Source organism: Rana temporaria, chromosome 6 (genome assembly GCF_905171775.1).
Source record: "Rana temporaria chromosome 6, aRanTem1.1, whole genome shotgun sequence".
In the NCBI taxonomy this organism is placed as follows: domain Eukaryota; kingdom Metazoa; phylum Chordata; class Amphibia; order Anura; family Ranidae; genus Rana; species Rana temporaria.
In genome coordinates this window covers 164,106,203-164,123,611 of record NC_053494.1, presented here as the reverse complement: position 1 = coordinate 164,123,611, position 17,409 = coordinate 164,106,203, and the positions used below count along the sequence as shown (strand labels likewise).

The window sequence follows — 17,409 nt, the reverse complement described above, 5'->3', positions numbered from 1 at the left end:
TACAGTGTAGCATGACCGCGCAATTGTCATTCAAAGTGCAACAGCACTGAAAGCTAAAAATTAGTCAGGGCGGGAAGGTGTATAAGTGCCCTGTATGGAAGTGGTTAATAACTTTAGTTAGGCAATATCACTTAAACTTTAAGCAAATCATTTTTTATGAAGAAAACAAAATTATTACTGTAATTATGTAATAAAGTTTAGGATTCAACCAAAACATACACATCTCCACAGATAACCCACATCAATCAATGATAATGCAAAAGATACATGATCAATGGGGTATATAAATAAAAATGCTAAAGCACCTAAAATCGCAAATCTCCATGTAACACATCTCCAAAATAAATAAATCCAATGCCAGTCACCATGGCACCCTCCCCGCCATTGGGCATCTCCCAGATTTTGGGGGTCTGTGGGTAGGCACTGTGGGCATTATGGTGCTGGCTATGGCAGGGAAGCTGGTCAGTGAGATTAGTGACAAAGGCAGTGCTTATATGTGTGACCAATCACAGCAGATCACACCTGACTGGCCCTGTGATGTTTGCCTGTAGTCTATGCTGTCTAATGACAGCGTGATCACATGCATTGTGACGGCACCTGCCAGGAGAATACTCATTTCTCAGAGAATGTTTTAAAACCTCCTCTAACAGTAGGTCCCTCAACCGGCCGGTTTGTCACAATGGCCGATCATGAGGGGGGTTAAAGTCCATTTAAAACTACATGTCAATCTAGAAATACTTTGTCAAGAGGGTGACAAAGCTGCTGTGTGATATCACTACAGAACAAAAAGCACTATTACCTTGTCAAAGGATTATAAAAAAAAAAAAAAAAAAATATTTAAGAAGATCAACAGGTAATACAAAAATGTTATGGGGGATTAAAAAAAAAAAAAAAAAGAAAACTACTGTCTAAAACCCAAAAGCAAACATTATATTGCAGCGTGCCAGATCTTAGATGTGATGGCTGCAATAGTTTCATTTTTTAGGCTTGTGATCTAGCCAGTAACTCTGTTTTTCAAAACAGCTCTTGCCGTTACAGGGATAAGACAAACCATTTACCACTGACAGGGGTGTTTACAATAATCAGATTTTATTTTTGTAAAACCCTTTTCCCCCCTAAGAGGAAAAACAACTTTGCTGTAAATACTTATAAAGTGTTAGCTGGAGTTTGGCTTCAATTTAATGTATTTAAATCTGCTAGTACATTTACCACTCCTCTCCCCCCTGACTGACAATGCAGATGTCCAAATCTGCATCCTGTGCACGTTCCTCCAGAGTGAAGGAATTCTAATACAGACGGTGTGTCACTGGCGAGATCACTGGGTAATTTTCTATTTTGCTCAGTTTCACTATAAATCGAAAGTGACCGGCTAGGTTAACACTTGTGCGATGCAGACACCGCATGAGATTCGCACAGGAATCGCACCGCATTTCTAAGTACATCATATCTGACGACTATTCTGTGTGATTTGAGCCATACATTTTGTATTGCTCAAATTGCATCTGCACCAAAATGGTGCAGGACCCTTTTTCCGCACCTGAATCCTATCACATGGGTGGTCACACCCATGTGATGCGATTCTGGCAATCATACTTCATTTTTTGTAATCTGTTTTGGGATGTGTTAATCTAACATTGGCACCTGCAGTAGATCGCATGGACGCCGTGCGATTCCTATGCAGTGCGATGCGAGGAAATGTAGCATATGTTTTTTGTTTTCCACATTGCATCAGTGTGAACCAGGGCTCAGTCCACTTAAGACTGATATCTGTGGTAGCTACTAAAAAGTTGAATGACCTAAGAGTTCTTCAACTCCCTCAGGGACTCCAATGGTAAGATATCTGCAGTGCCAAACAATTGGGATTCCACACTCCCTGACTTTTTGTTTACTTTTCCTTGAGTTTAATGCTAAAAAAGGCCATAGACGGTTTGAATCTTGGCCGGTTCAGCAAGGACCGTCCGAGATTTTAACCATGTATGAGCAGGCTGATTGTACCCAATTTGATCAATCAACTTTGGTACAACCAGAAGGTCAGATCTTTTATGCGATTATTGCCATAGGCTAGCAATAATCACTGCGTGTTCTCCCAGCTGGGACTGCACCTTGTGCCCCCCTACAAGGGGAACACAATAGCTTTGTGGGAGCTATGCAAGAGGGAGCATTGCAGGATAAGCCAGCTTAAAGTGGATGTAAACCCAATTCATGACATTTGAGCAAAGCACATATATCTGCAGTATTTTGTTATTTATTTTCAAAGAGCTAAGTCCCACAGCTCTCTCCTGAACTGTTCTTCTGTTATCAGCCTGATAACTACGGACAAATTCTCTGACACATCAGATAAAAGCAGCCTGAAATTTCTGTCAGGGGAGTTTGCTAAAATAAATGAGCAGGGAGCTGGCCCTGTTACAAAACACCTCTGAGAGTCTCTGCCTATGATGAGAGGGGGTGTGTGCCTTTCCTCCAATCAGCAATTTTAGCTATCTTGGCTGTATGCCCAGACATCACACTCTGTGTTAAACAGGAAGAGAACATTTCCTTACATGAGCTGAACTTTCTAAACAGTATATAAATGTGAAGACAGCGGATATGCATATAAAACGTATGTAGGGAGATTTGGTTCACCTCTGTGTATCATCTGAGGCTGTTCACTTCACTGGGTGTATGGAGGGTTTATATCCACTTTAAGGTGAGCAGGACAATTACCATAGAACTAAGGTTAACAGCGCTCTCAAGAGCTCAATTATCTACTAGCATAGCCATGTATCTGACTAAAAGTGTGGAAAATAAATGTCAGCAGTTGCCAAGAACCAATGGATTGACATCCAACTATCTGGATGTCATACCATTAAATGTTTTTCAACAATTTGTTAATTTTAAATAGCAATTTTTAAAATATCTCTTTCCCTTTATAATAACCCTGATATTAATATACCATTGTTTCTTAACATGGTTCCGTAGAACCTTAAAGTGTAAGTTCTCCTTTACAGAAAATCTGTATAGTGAACTTACACCGGACTCCCTTCCTTTCGCACCCGGTCCCTGCTGTACCTGAGGCCGGCGATCTCCCGCACTGACATATCTTATAGCTGCTTTACCGGTCTGAAGATTTGAAATCCCCACAGCTTTCTCTTCTCCAGCACTAACAGGACCGGCTACACGGGTTCTGATTAGTCGGCACCGCCCATGTAACGCCGCTGACCAATTAGAATGCCTCCTAAATGTACCTTTACAAGGTGAGTTTAGAAGATTAAGCCATTGAGGATTTCAGATCCCCAGACCGGTACATCGGCTATCCCGGGAGATTGCGGGCTTCAGGTATAGCGGGACCAGGTGCGATGGGAAGGGGCTCCACTGTAAGTTTATCTTACAGATTTTTCTGTAATAGTGAACTTACCCTTTAAAGCTTCCTCCAGAGGATCCTTGAGCAACGTCTACCCCTAAGTTCCCGCAGACAGCAATGACCTTTTTAGCTATATGCAAGAGGGAATTCTTTCCAAAGACCACAAATGTAAGGAACATTTCTCACAGCGATCATCACACTAATGTACCATGATCGGTAGATATAATAATTATTTGCAGGTGAGACTTTTTTCAAGTGTTTCTCTATGCTAAAAAGAAAGGTTGGGCTGAACTATGCGGTATCCACATGCTAGGAACCAGGCATTTTTACGAATTCCTTTTCTATCAGTCTTTTTGAAATCGGTCTCCTAATGACTGATCCCATGCTGGTATCAAACACATGGATCATACACCAACCTATCCTGGTGTCACTACACTACAATGTGTATGGGCGTTGTGACCCTGGGGCCTTTGTAAATAAGTTTTTGTTTTAAAATGTTTTGCTTATTAGGGAAATCTAACAGTGAACCTTCGTCTCTTACATTTTGACACATATAAAAATACCATATAAAAAATAAAAATGTGAAAAAGATTCTAGATTTGCATTTATTTAGGTGGATATGGTAAACCTTGTTGTATGATTATTTGATTTACTGCTACTAGAAAGATATATGGTGTAAGATGAAATTTCTTTAAAAACATTCCAGCCTAGTCACTGTGTCATGGGACTTTGGAAAAGTCAGCTCTTTTCCATCTCATGGAGAGGATTGTGAAGAGGAAGATTTTAGCCTAGCAAAGGTGACAGCCACATTCCCCAGCCTCAAGACCGGGCCTCTCCATGGGGAGGGGGCTATCCTCTTAACACTAAGCAGCGAGGACTCACCTTGGCAGCTCCTTCCGAGCCTTCTTCTTTGAAATCGTCAAATTTCATTACCTCCGCCATAATGAATCCCTTCTCAAAATCTGTGTGAATCTTCCCTGCAGCCTGAGGAGCCTTTGTCCCTTTCTGTCAAAAAGAAAAGCAGAGAAAAATGAATTGTTTGGGAAGACGGATTACAGGAGGGGTGGATCTGTCAGCTCATGTGAATATGGACATGGCTGGGACTCCCTGAGAGCTGTTAACAGGTCGGCCTCACAGCCACAGTTAATGCATAGCACCAGGTGGTTAAGAAAATCATCTATATTAATGGCAAATGGTACCAGTATGCAGGAATACACATTCATACATATCTCTGTGCAGAACGCTTGTCACACTGTGTTGATTTTATACAAACCACAACTTTTTTTTTTTTCATTAAATAAGCAGTAGATTTGACCTCTAATTCATCCTTCCAAATGATGGCCTTCACATGCTATTTTTGTACAATATAAAACATTTTTTTTTTTTTCACACTGGCCGTTTTGAATGAAAAAACAAAAAAACATATCTATATCTTTCAACAGGAAACACTAAAGGCAGTGATGATTTGAGATCTAAAATGACAGTTTAACAGTAAAAATTTTTTATAAAAAGAAGCCCGTCTTAAAATTTCAGTCTATACTACCAAATTAATAAAAAAAAATATATAATATATATATATATATATATACACACACACACACACAGATTATATATATAAAAAAATAAAATCTCTCAATGTGTGTTTATGTATGTATGTATATATATATATATATGTAGAGATATATATACACACACACACTGTGTGTCTCTATAGATATATCTAGATAGATAGATATAATAGCTATACATTTTTTATTTTTATTTTGGCAACGTAGCCTTTGGCATTAGATTTCCTTTAGGAAAAAGTTAACATTTATACCTGCTGTATGTTTCCAGATCTTAGAGAGCTCATCTTATTGTATAAATAATATGCTGCCCTACTTCTAAGTGACAAGATCCCAGATCAGATTTTTGTTTTTCCAAGTCTCACCATTACAAACTCAAATTTTTAAAACAAAAAATAGAAATCAAGAAATTAGGACTCCTTTTCAGGGACACACATACTGTCTTTGGTGATGACAGATAGCCATAGGCCATGCAGCTCCCCTGCACACCACCCACGTATGAGAAATAACACTGACCTAACGCTGCCTAATAATGCGTATGAAGCTTCTTGGTTTCATGGCAAAGCACAGTTTTTACAATACAAGATATATTGGACTAATATAGATAGTCACTGATGCTTACCTTTCTAAATATCTGAGCACATTAGGATTAGGCTGAATGCAATCAGTCTTGTTATTAGAACCAACCTTCATTTTTCTTCACTAAGTCCTAAATAAAACTGCTTGGGCTTCCTCCACACACACCTTTTCAATGTGTTATCCGCCATGTTTGAAGCCAAGTACATTTGGATAGCTCTTCAACACTTTGTGTATATATATTTTTTTTCACAAGACATTCTTTTATGAATACATTTTATTGCCAACGTTTTTAACATTCTTGTTTAGGTTGCCAAGAATTTTTTTTTCTGTACTTTAATATATATTACTATTTACTCCAATGGTTAAAGTGTGGTATTTTACATAGTTCTGTATAGAAACAATATTCAGAAACGAAAACTTTAGTCTTAAAAGAAAAGACAACAGAGGATGTTTTTAAAGAAAATCTGTCCAAATCTACATCAGGGCATAGATTGACAAGAAACTCATCCTTTAAAGTTTATATATATATATATATATATATATATATATATATATATATATATATATATATATATATATATATATATATATATATATAAATATAATTTAAAGAAAATCAACCTTTGACTTAAAAGACTGTTCTACAATATATTTTAGGCATCTTATTTTTACTCTGGTTTAATAAACCCCTAATTACAGCTATGAAAAGCACAGAAGGAAATTTGTGGCCTACCTTGGTTAAGGGCCTGACTAATTTGTTCACTGTTTAAGCTCAGCACAGGGAATGTATTTAAGCCTGAATGTATTTATTAATGGCAGCATCTTCAAAATCCATTACCAAAAGTAATAATTCTATTTTTAAATCTATATAGACAAAGTTGTGAATACAATGTAGCTGATTAAAGATCATTCACACATTTTCACTTTTATTATTATTTGAGATTATCCAATCATGTGAAAAGAAAATCCTTGTTTACCTATTTCATCTGCACCACATTGGATAACTGAAGTGAATATCCACACAAATTATTGTGGGAACATTCTCAACTTTTTTAGTAAATCAGCCTTAATGTCTCCTAAATTCTGAAATTTTAATTTTCCTCACACTGAATGCGTGCCACAAGTTTACTGTACTAAAACTGGACTTGCTTAACAAAGAGGAGGAACGTGCGATATGGCTCTGTGAAGAAACTGTGTCAGCAGATGACATTTATATCAGAAACAGGAAAACTTCTAATAAAGGCTTTCATTCATTCAAATTGTGGGTCATTCAAAATGACAGAATATTGATCCTAAAACCAGCAGACAACACAAAACAATTGCCTGGTCATTCACAATTCCTCACCAATAGTAAATGTCACAAGCTAATATAAATAGCACTTTGAAACATCAAAGTTTTATTGTATTTTCTGTTAATTTTCAAAGTGTTTTAAACTTTCCATGCTGTAATTATTGAATATCACAGTGGTATAACGACCACTGATAAACACCAATAAATGAACAAACCATAAAAATCAACACACTATGACAAATGAAGCGTCCACCCTATAAAAAAAAAAATATATATATATTATTTATACATTTTACTCTTACTTTTATAATTTTGGAATTTATGGTGGTGATTTAACTTAAATTTTTGCTATGTCCTGTATAAAAGCACAGTTTAGAGAAAAATGATAAAAAAAAAATTCTAGAATATTATATATATATATATATAAAATGTTTCTTTTGTATGTGTACTGTGTTTATATATTAATGTGTCTTTGTAAATATATGTGTATCAAAATAAATGATTACTGAACTATCAAACTATCACAACAGACTCACAGTGTTGTTAGCAAAATATATGTATATGTGATGAATTTTTATAGCCACCTCTAACCCTATCACAGCTGAGAGACTTGGCATACATTTTTAAGGCACAAACCTACATGGCAGCAGGGAAAAAGGAAAAAAAAAATATCTGATTTAAAATTTGTGCAGCTTCTCTCTAGAAATTCTATGTCTTTGATGGAAATCAAAGGAATGCTGAAGTCTTTGTGTGTTCCTGTAATAATTATATATTTTGTAATACATAATTTGTAGCTACATATGCTTCAATGTATGTGGGAATAATAGGAGCCATCACACACAGGGTATTTTCCATTTAAAAGCAACACCGCTCCACTCTTTATTGTCCTGTGGGAGCAAATTAGCCAGTCGCCACGGGCGCAATCAGCGCATATCAATGTTTTAAACCCAGATCATCGTTTTTTTTTTTTTTTATTAGTGTCAGGATGGAATGTATAGCATTATCAGAACAAAGTCTACCTCTTAAATTATAAACCACTTAGAGAGATGAATTATTACACACTGGCTTTACGTTTTGGAAACCAGCTGTGCATCTGCAAGGAGTGTAATGATGTTATATTGCTTTCACAGCTGAAAATATAACCCAGGAGAAGAATTGGGGGCTGATAAAAAAAAAAAAATACAAGAAGGGAGGACTTAAACATCCACAAACCAAACAAAGTTAGTGAATACAGAATGAAGAGCAGCATCAATTTAACTGGAGAAGAACCTCGGTCACACAGATTAACCAAGTACAAAGCTTGCGTTTCTTATCTAAGCTTGCAGGAGGGGGGGTATCCAGGTTCAACAGAATGAAGAAATATAGACTGTGTAATAGGCAGAATCAATTGTTACCTGCCTCAATCAATGCTGCTCCACTTTTACTGTTCAGCAGCTCTCAAATAATTAAAGTTATCCTGGACACGAGGGGTAAAAAAAAAAAAAAAAAAAAAGCTTGTGTAATGACTAGCTATCCTCCATCATGACAGACTACCAAGTGCCTGATATCCATCTGAATTCGCAAGTGGGGGTGGGGGGATGGGAGGGTGCTGATGAATAAAGTCAAAGTCTTACCTTGATGGTCCATGCTCTCACTTCATCGGGGCCTGCGGTGAAGAAGTATTCAAGCTGCAGTGTAGCATATCCAGTTTTAATAATCTTGGTCAAGACGCTGCAACAAGAAAGAGACTGATCAATTATCAGCAAGTGAGGGGACGGGCTTGCAACATCACTACTCGATACCAGGAACTGGCATGCTTACGAGAGGAGCTGGTTAAGTGCCACCTGGCAAAATACTAACTTAACCCCTTGTATCTCCAAAAGATTCAGATTATATCAAAATAACCCCTCAATGGTAACTTTTTATGTGGGCATTTCACTTACCTGACGCAGGTTGCTAACAGCAAAATTTACCAGTCTATCTTACCATGTTTATGGTGAAATAAAATATAGAATTCTTTTTTTTTTAATAGGCTCTTATTTTTACTATAGCATGACGAAATAATTTTTGGGTTGATTATAGCCCTCTAAGGTAACCCCCCCCCTTTTTTGCCCCCCCCATACTATAATTAAAAACACAGCACTCTGATGACAGATGACAGTTAAAAGCTTAATTTAAAATAAATCTTTTCAACTCTGTCTCATGATAAAGAAAGGAGAAGATTCCCTCTTTATAATGGTAATTACGCTGTCATTTATTATTCTATCAGTGCAAGCAATTAAATTACAGCAAGGAAATAGTTGATAATAAAGTGTGGGGAAAATGAATGCTAATTAACCTTTGTGTCACAGTCTCTTCCAGATACTTCTGCTTCTCCTCATCACTCATGTCTTGCAGCTTCAGTTCCAAGGCCCCGCTAAAAGGGATGACCAAAGCGCCCGGGTCATGCTTGTCCACCCACTCCTTAATTTTTATCAACCTGTAGACAAAAGAGGGCACAACATTATCTTGTAGTGCATGCATGACAGTGCCACATTCATTATTATCAAGTAGCACATCCATATTCATAAGAAGCGCACGACTTTACAATGCCACTTTCTTGTATATTGCTTTCCAAGGTCAAGGCATTAACAGGGCATGATTGCTTCAGGTGTACTCCATTAATATTTCACTCTTATTCACCCTTACTTTTGGACAATTTTTCTAGTCTAAAGTGCTGTCTTAGGAGGTATAATTTAAAAGACATGGAAAGAGCGGTAGAAGAACTTTGATATCTCCACCCAAAAGCAAATATTTAATATTGGGTGGGAGTTGCAATGTTAAACAGAAACCTGAGATGTTGCTCATCTTTATGGTTGCTGGGGTGAACATTGTGGGAGCTAAAGTTCCTATACAATGCATTTTACCATTGCCAATAAAACTTCACCCTAGTTCAATCGTGGTCACAACTCAAGCTAAGGATGACCACAGACAGAAAGACATTTTTGCATGCAAAACCGCTGGAAGCTCATTGTACTAGTGTGCAGAAAAGACATATATGCACAAGTACTTGCTTTTCCTCTTTTTAATGAGAAGCATGCCAAAATCTGAATGAGCTATTCTACTGGCTAGAATTATTACACAAGCTGATCCTCACCTAAGTATTTAATTTAATTGCTTTGCTGATGCAGGAAAAGGCTGGGTCATGCATGGAAACCCTAATCATCTAGGTTGAGGGGTTAAGGGGGTGGGGTCTATGACCGCAACATTCTAAGATAACATCAGAATGAAGAGTGAATGGAAGTGGCAAGGAAAGAAAAGCAGGGTCTTTACCACAAGCAGTGCTCATTCACACCAGAATGGATAGTAATTAAATTATTTAGTACAGGATACACATTTTTAAATTAATCTTTAATAATGTTCTCTCAAGTACTTGTAGGCTCAGACTTTGTGGATTGGCTGGCATTTTTTATAATTATCACTTAGAAAAAAAGGGAGCCAACTGGATTTTCCATGCTGCTGTATTAGAACACAGACCCATTAGAAGACTATTGTCAAAAGGCCCGTCAGGATCAATTTGTGTCTACTCAGAAATGGCAGCAAACTCTAGTCAATAGGTTTACCTCTACGAAGACCGCTAAACCCTTAAGTTTTTTTTATTTTTTTAAACTATAAATAAGTCGAATACTTTTTCTTAATATCACAGGACTTTTAGTAAAAAATACTTTTCCTAATAATACATGACTTTCAATTTTAAAGTAGCTCTAGTAACTCAAGTGGTCAAAAATTAAACTAACACCAGTGTTGATCAACACATTTTAAGAAAAAACACATAAAAACTGCAGTATAACTTAATAAAAACTAAGACACACATCTGAAAATTAAAAATGTGAGGTAATAAGTAACTTGGGTGTGTCTCTCTGCCTTTAGACCAATAGTCTATTACAGCTTTATCATCTAAAGAACAGATATGGGGACAGTAGAACAAAGTATACATTAAAAATTCATCAATAATCATGCAATCCCTCTATTTGATCTTAAATTGTAACTCCGGGGAAAAAAAACATGTATTCCACGAAAAAGTATTCACTGAATGCATTTTAGTGTAATGAATATATAATTACCGAAATCAACTATATAAACCAGATTGCAACTGAGTGGCTACAAGCTGTAAGGATCTACTTCACAGCACAGTGACATTTCCTAATATGTTTCAGACACTAAGGCCCAGATGGAAGAGGTTATTTGTCTCCCTTACCTGTAAACCAGCCTGAGTAAGTTGCAGAGCTGCAAACTGAATTGAGGTGTCATGCTTTATTCATAAGGTGTAAAACGGTTGTTTAAATCGCAAATGTTAGGTTGATAAAGCAGTTTGGATATATGTAGTTCAACTGGAGCCCAGACACTATATTATTGAAGTTATTATGTATTAAAAATGTTCCCAATTAGTCTTGTGAGATAAGGGGACTACTTTCCAAAATATATGCTATAATTTAAAGCAATGACATTGTTATACCCGGCACAGAGACAATTTTCACAAAATAATGCATACATAAAATGTTTGTATGCTGTATATACATACTACACACATACACATTATTTTCAAGCTGCAGAAAAAACAATGCAAAAATCTTACAGAATAGACATCACTAAACATCTCATTCTGTGTGATAGAACAACTGATGTTTGATCACAAGCTCAGCTACTGGAGGTTAATGAAATAATATATAACTTGGGCTGTATAAAAGCTACGATTTCTGTACAAGAAAACAGAAATTTGCATACATTAACTCAAACAGAATCTTGCTTCATATATATCATTTGTAATGATAATTGCAGAAGAAGGTTTAAACGCTGCAGTTAATGTCACTGTTTACCCACCACTCACAATTTTGATCCATGGTCAAAAGCCTGTTTCAAGCAAAGATTTAGACCTGGATGCAACATGCAGCAGGAGGAAGAGTTTGTGAAATGGAAAAAAAAAAAAATGGAACGCTAATTATAAGTGATTGTACTTCTCACTGAGATCATCTTCATGCAAACATGGACTTCCCAATGTTTTTTTTTAGCAATTATTTAATAAAGAAAGAAAAAATAAATACCAGGGTACAAAGGGTATACATAATAACTACCGCTTGGAAAAATGAGATCACACCCTGTCATGGGTAGCTGAATGGAATCTACAACAAAAGCCAGCGGCAGGCCTAAATCTGACATAGAAAAACTGGTACACTTGTGTCTGGTGGCATAGTGTACTACTGCAATACGGCCCTCATAAAAGAAGGAACATATAAGCCCATGAGAAACACTCACCTCAATATGCATACCACAATTAAAACCTTAATTGGGGTGAAAAAAAAGTGGGAATGGTACGGAGGTCCATTCCTCTATCGCGACTCCTCAAAACATTCATGTGCCAATAAAACAATTTTTTCAGAAAAGTATCTCCTGTGCCCCGCTCTGTAGCCGCTAGTTGCTCCATTTCATTAATTTCACATATTCTGGTCAGCCAGGTGACAGTTGAGGATGCCCGTTGCTTTCTCCAGAAAACCGTAATATAGCTTTTTGCTGCACTGATCAAAAGTGGCACAATCAAGCGCCTATAGTCAGAGCTTGGGATAATGTGATGATGAAAAAAAACAAAAAACAAAACAAAAGAAAGGTTCCCAAAACAGTTCATGTCCGTGAATTTTTGTGTAATGCAACCTAAAAGGTGCGAAGCTTGGAAGTTACTCTCCAACTGCTTCTTTAAATTTCCAACAGCTCTCCAACTTTCGAGAGAACATTTTATTTAGTCTATAGGGAGTATAGTAACATCTAGTCCAAATTTTAAATACAGACTCCTGATACTTGGAACAGATAGCAGTTTTATATGTAAAGAGGAATATTCTATATTTGTTTTTGTGAGAGACTAGGTCGATGATCCCGCTCCCATCTAGAAATATGAGAAAGCTTGAAATCTACCAGGGGAGAATTGAGTAGTCGGTACATAAAATAGATAGGATGATGTAAAGGTGTCAAGAGTCACATAATTGCTCAAACTGCATAAGATTAAGTGTAAATGATTCAGCTGGTGGTAGGGAGGCAAGATAATGCGATTGTTCTAATTTACACCAAAAATTCAGATTAGACAATGTAGGGTGTAAGGCCATCTCAGCCATACAGGGTCATTTGCTCCATACTATAAAGGGCTTAGCCTGAAATAATTTTTGATGCGACAGAGTCGTTAGAAGTGGGTCTTAAAGCGGAGCTCCACCCTAAAGTGGAACTCCCGCTGATCGGATCCCTCCATTTGACACCTTTCAGGGGGGAGGGGGGTGCAGATACCTGTCTAAAGACAGGTATTTGCACCCACTTCCGGCCACAGTCTGCAGGCAGGACGTCACCTCCCGTCCCCGTCCCCCCGCTGTGTTCTGGGAACACTCGGCTCCCAGAGCACAGCAGGAGCCAATCAGCAGGCGCAGCGCAACTCGCACATGTGCCGTAGGGAACCGGGCAGTGAAGCCGGATCGCTTCACTTCCTGGTTCCCTCACCGAGGATGGCGGGGGGATCGCTCGTCCTCTGCTGCGGACGGCGCTGGACTCCAGGACAGGTAAGTATGCCGATATTAAAAGTCAGCAGCTGCAGTATTTGTAGCTGCTGACTTTTAATATATTTTTTTCAGCGGACATTCGCTTTAAAGCCAGAGCTGAAGGATGGGTGGACAATAAACGGAAACAATGATGAGGAATATGAAGATAACAGTTTTTCCCTAAAAACCTTTAAACAAATGCACCAGGTTTCCCCAATCGTTTCATTTGATCTAAGATTTTGAGTGACCCTTTCCAAGCACCACGGGAGGTTGGATAATAGAACAGAAGAAACAGTCTGTTCAATGGACACCAGTTGTTTGTGGGTACCATATTGGCACCAGTCAATGATCCTTTTTAAGTGACAAGCTGCCTGATAAATTATGAAGTCAAGTAACACCATGCCACTATTTAGTTTTGAGAGACATAGAATTGGGAAAATTGTGTTGGTTTACAAGCCCAGAGAAAGTGTGTTAAAGTCCTGGTGATAGCTCTCAAAGATAAAGTTGCAATATGGTCAGGAAGAGCTTGATCCAGGTGGAACCATAGTATAGTGGAGAATACTGACCCCTTTGGATTTAGAATTGGGTAAGAAGCAATGATACACAGTTGGGCAGAATCGACTTTGTAATGTCTAGACTTTGCTCTAAATTGGGTTTTCAGAGGAAGACAGAGATGGGCCTTCATTTGTTTTATAGCAGATAGAACAGAGCGTTTTTTAGACCCTTACATTTAGAGAGATCACTTATAGTCATCACAGATGGCATAGTTGACTAATCTATAATTGTGTGCCTGAACAAGATCCAATAGGAGAGGAAAGGGAAGAAAAAAAAATGAAGGGGGGGGGATTGGGGTGGGGGGTTAGGCTAGTGAGAAAGGTTACCAGAAGAAGAAGAAAAAAAAAAGATGTTTTGAGGAGTCAAGGAAACATTCCAAAAGCACTCACTCAAGGGTGACACCCGGGCCACGTGAGTGCAGGCCTATGTAGAGATACGGTTGAACAAAGCTAAGAGGGAATTACCCTGCTCCCAACAAGGGCCATGCTGGCCAAAGGCCAACATTCCAAGACATATAATCTACTGAGCAAAAGGCAAACTGAAATAAGGTCAAACAGGCCCAGAGCAGTTATATCATACCCAAAATACTTTTAAAGTTCATCACTATTACATTGATATTACAATAGCTTCATCGGCATCTGTCTATGTGAAACTATAAAACCATTGAATATCAGCACCTACGATTACAGAAAATGGCTTACATAAATTAAATATACAGCAAGTGGTTTACATATACAAGTAACCATCGGAGATAACATATCAAAACCCATGTGTGGGAGTGCCCAAAAAGAGGGCGACTGCACACAGGTAAAGTAGAAGCTTCACCGGCAGATGGTATATATAATCTATATACTTGAAATTATGTTTGTGAGTCTCATGGATGGATCAACCTTAAGCCTACAGACGAGAATAGGATAATATGGTACATAACGATATAAAGATAATTCTATTTCCTTGATCATTGAAAGGTACCAGGGTGCAAGGGCTCCTTTGGGTCTAGGTGCCCGGGGCAGCAGTCCTGAACAAACTTGGAGGTTAGAGTGCCGGTTCCTACCTGGGAACAACTAGAACCAGTCAGACATGGAGAAAGGTTTGATCTTGAGGAAAGAAAAAAAGAGACCAAGATATCAGTACAAGGAGAAGGAGGCATTATCCTTCTGGATGATTAGGTGGAATTGGAATGTCTAGCGCTTTGTGTAAAATGGCTGTCCCATTTTTAATGGAGGTGTTCGGGCCCCATGGCTTCTGGAATGTTCCAGAGCTGCAGATTGTTCTGAAGCCTCTGGTCTTACAGCAGCATTTGCATAGCCACAATCTGGTTTGTGTGGGAAGCCTGGTCCTGTTCCAGAGCCACCACTCTCTGTTCCAGGGTAGCGGTTGATGTCTCACCAATGGAGACATGGTCTGTGAGCTGTTGCACCTCTGATTGGATCAGCTGCAGATCCTGCTTATGGGTCTCCTCCAGTTGGTGAAAGATCGCTTTTAAATCCACTTCAGTGGGGAGAGCTTGTAACATGTCTCGCATGTCCTCTACTTCCCTGCTCAGGGGCAATACTACGATCGAGGGATTGAAACGGGACCGAGTGATCCCCAAGTATCCCATGGTGTCAGCGGGTTTTGACGGGCTGCCAGTTGGGAGTCAGGTGCTTAGGCACGGTGAGTCTTCACTTCATGTCCAGACCATGCCCTTTTTGGATTCTATTATCACCAGGAACAGCTACAAAAATGGAGAATTACAGGAACTTTTGACAATATAAAAATTACAGTTTTCTTTTTCTTTTTTAACAGTTGAAGTACTATTGCTGAGGTTGTTACAGCATTAAAGATTACAAATCTATTCCTGGAAGTTGGGGTCGAGTTTCTAATGAAGACAAATGTGTTTTTCTTGGACATTTTTTAGTTCACCCTGCTCCCAAGCTGTCATTCTCGTCTAGGCCTATTCACACTAACCCATGTACACAGGTTAGCTATTGTTTCAATAGGTATTATTTCACTTCTACGCGATGTGTATATGTTGGAAAAATAAATAAAAAATAATGTCTGTTTTTCCATAATGTATCATTGAGTAATTAAATGTCTGTTGATCACAACGACCTTGCATGAAATTGCACATAAAAAAGAGTGATCTTAGCCTAAGGAGTATGTTTCTGCCTTCCAAATCTTGCAGTGAAAGCTTTTTTTCTTGGAGTAACTCTTTAAAGCAGAACTTCATCTGAAAAGCTCAACACTGGTTAGATATATTTTCATTTGAACTGCCTTTGCCCGTCCAAAATGTTCTGCAGGCTTCTTCCACAGTGCAGTGGGAAGAAAAGGCCATGATAAATAATTTCCCACCCCAAAAAAAAAAAAAAAACTGGAGAGATAACAGTGGATACTGAATTAAGATTGTGCTGTTTGGCGGGGTAAAAAGACTGGCTAACTGGAACTGAAAATCCTTTGTCGGGTACAGCAATATACAGTATATGTATTTCAACTGTCTGTTTAGCTGCAAATTGGAAATAAGGTATAACAGAGCTGATCTGTAAACCGAAGGAAAGCTAATGTGTGTATTGCCCACAGAAACCAGACTGCAGTCGCTTTAAACATATTACTATTATTTATAGTAAATTACTATATTTATATGGTACAACCATCTCCTGCTCAAGTGTATAAAATATGGCTTTGCCGAGATAAAATACAGCATGACACAAAGCTGGTGTTTCACTGAATTGTTGCTAAAAGTCTGTTTTTAATCAAGCTCACTCTTCCATAATATCAATAATCTCACCCCTAAGACTATCTCCACAACTATAAAAAGTGTGAGATGGCCTTTTAATCTGGTCTCAAGACCTAATCTGTGAAAAGTATGGATATTCCATATGATGTACATGCCCAGTAAAAATAATGTGAAGCATATTATTCAGCATGCCATAATATTGCCAGCAATTCTACAGTGAATTAATTCACCCTATTATGCCCTTATGCAGTATGATTACCGATTATCAAGCCAATCACAAACTGCAGTTCCTTAACTACATTCCTAGAGGATGACCCTTGCCAATACTAAAATAAAGGCTGACACTGCCAGCCTCTCCTGAAATTGCTATTGGACTAGCTCTCATCATCATCATCATCATCTGCCTTCAGTAATTTCTGAGTCACAAGTAGAAACAAGTATGCTGAACAAGTGTTAAAATCTCACTTGCATTCTTATTCCAAGTCAAAGCCTCAGAAAACATTCAAGTCAAGTTGCTGGGTTAAATGAAATAAAAACTTCTATGGCACACCCAGCCTTCAGGCTTGTAAACAAGGGGTGAAAAGATGGTCAACATTCGGTCAGTGTGTACAGAAGCCTGTCCGGGAACTAACAGGCCTACTGGAAAACCAGCAGCTGACTGGTATTTGATCAGGGTTCACAGCCAGTTGGAAACACCTTTTATTGACTGCAGCTGACCACCTTTTCTGGACACAAAACTGCCAGAGAGGGCGAGTGTAACTGCTACAAGTCATAGGTTCAAAATTACTACGAGTGACTGCTGAAGATTACTCTATGCAACAGAGTACATTTTT

The 17,409-nt window shown here is 38.2% G+C and overlaps 1 protein-coding gene across 2 annotated transcripts in view; it reads right to left on the bottom strand.

Moving 5' to 3' along the window:
• Positions 1–17,409, bottom strand: part of OLA1 (Obg like ATPase 1) — a 254,617-nt gene that overhangs the window by 20,321 nt on the left and 216,887 nt on the right. For both annotated transcript variants that reach the window (XM_040357724.1, XM_040357723.1), the window contains exons 8-10: positions 9,093–9,233; positions 8,389–8,485; positions 4,223–4,345 (exon numbers count right to left, since the gene is read on the bottom strand). In XM_040357724.1, the coding sequence (XP_040213658.1) occupies positions 4,223–4,345; positions 8,389–8,485; positions 9,093–9,233 (361 nt within the window). The remainder of the gene's footprint in view (positions 1–4,222; positions 4,346–8,388; positions 8,486–9,092; positions 9,234–17,409) is intronic.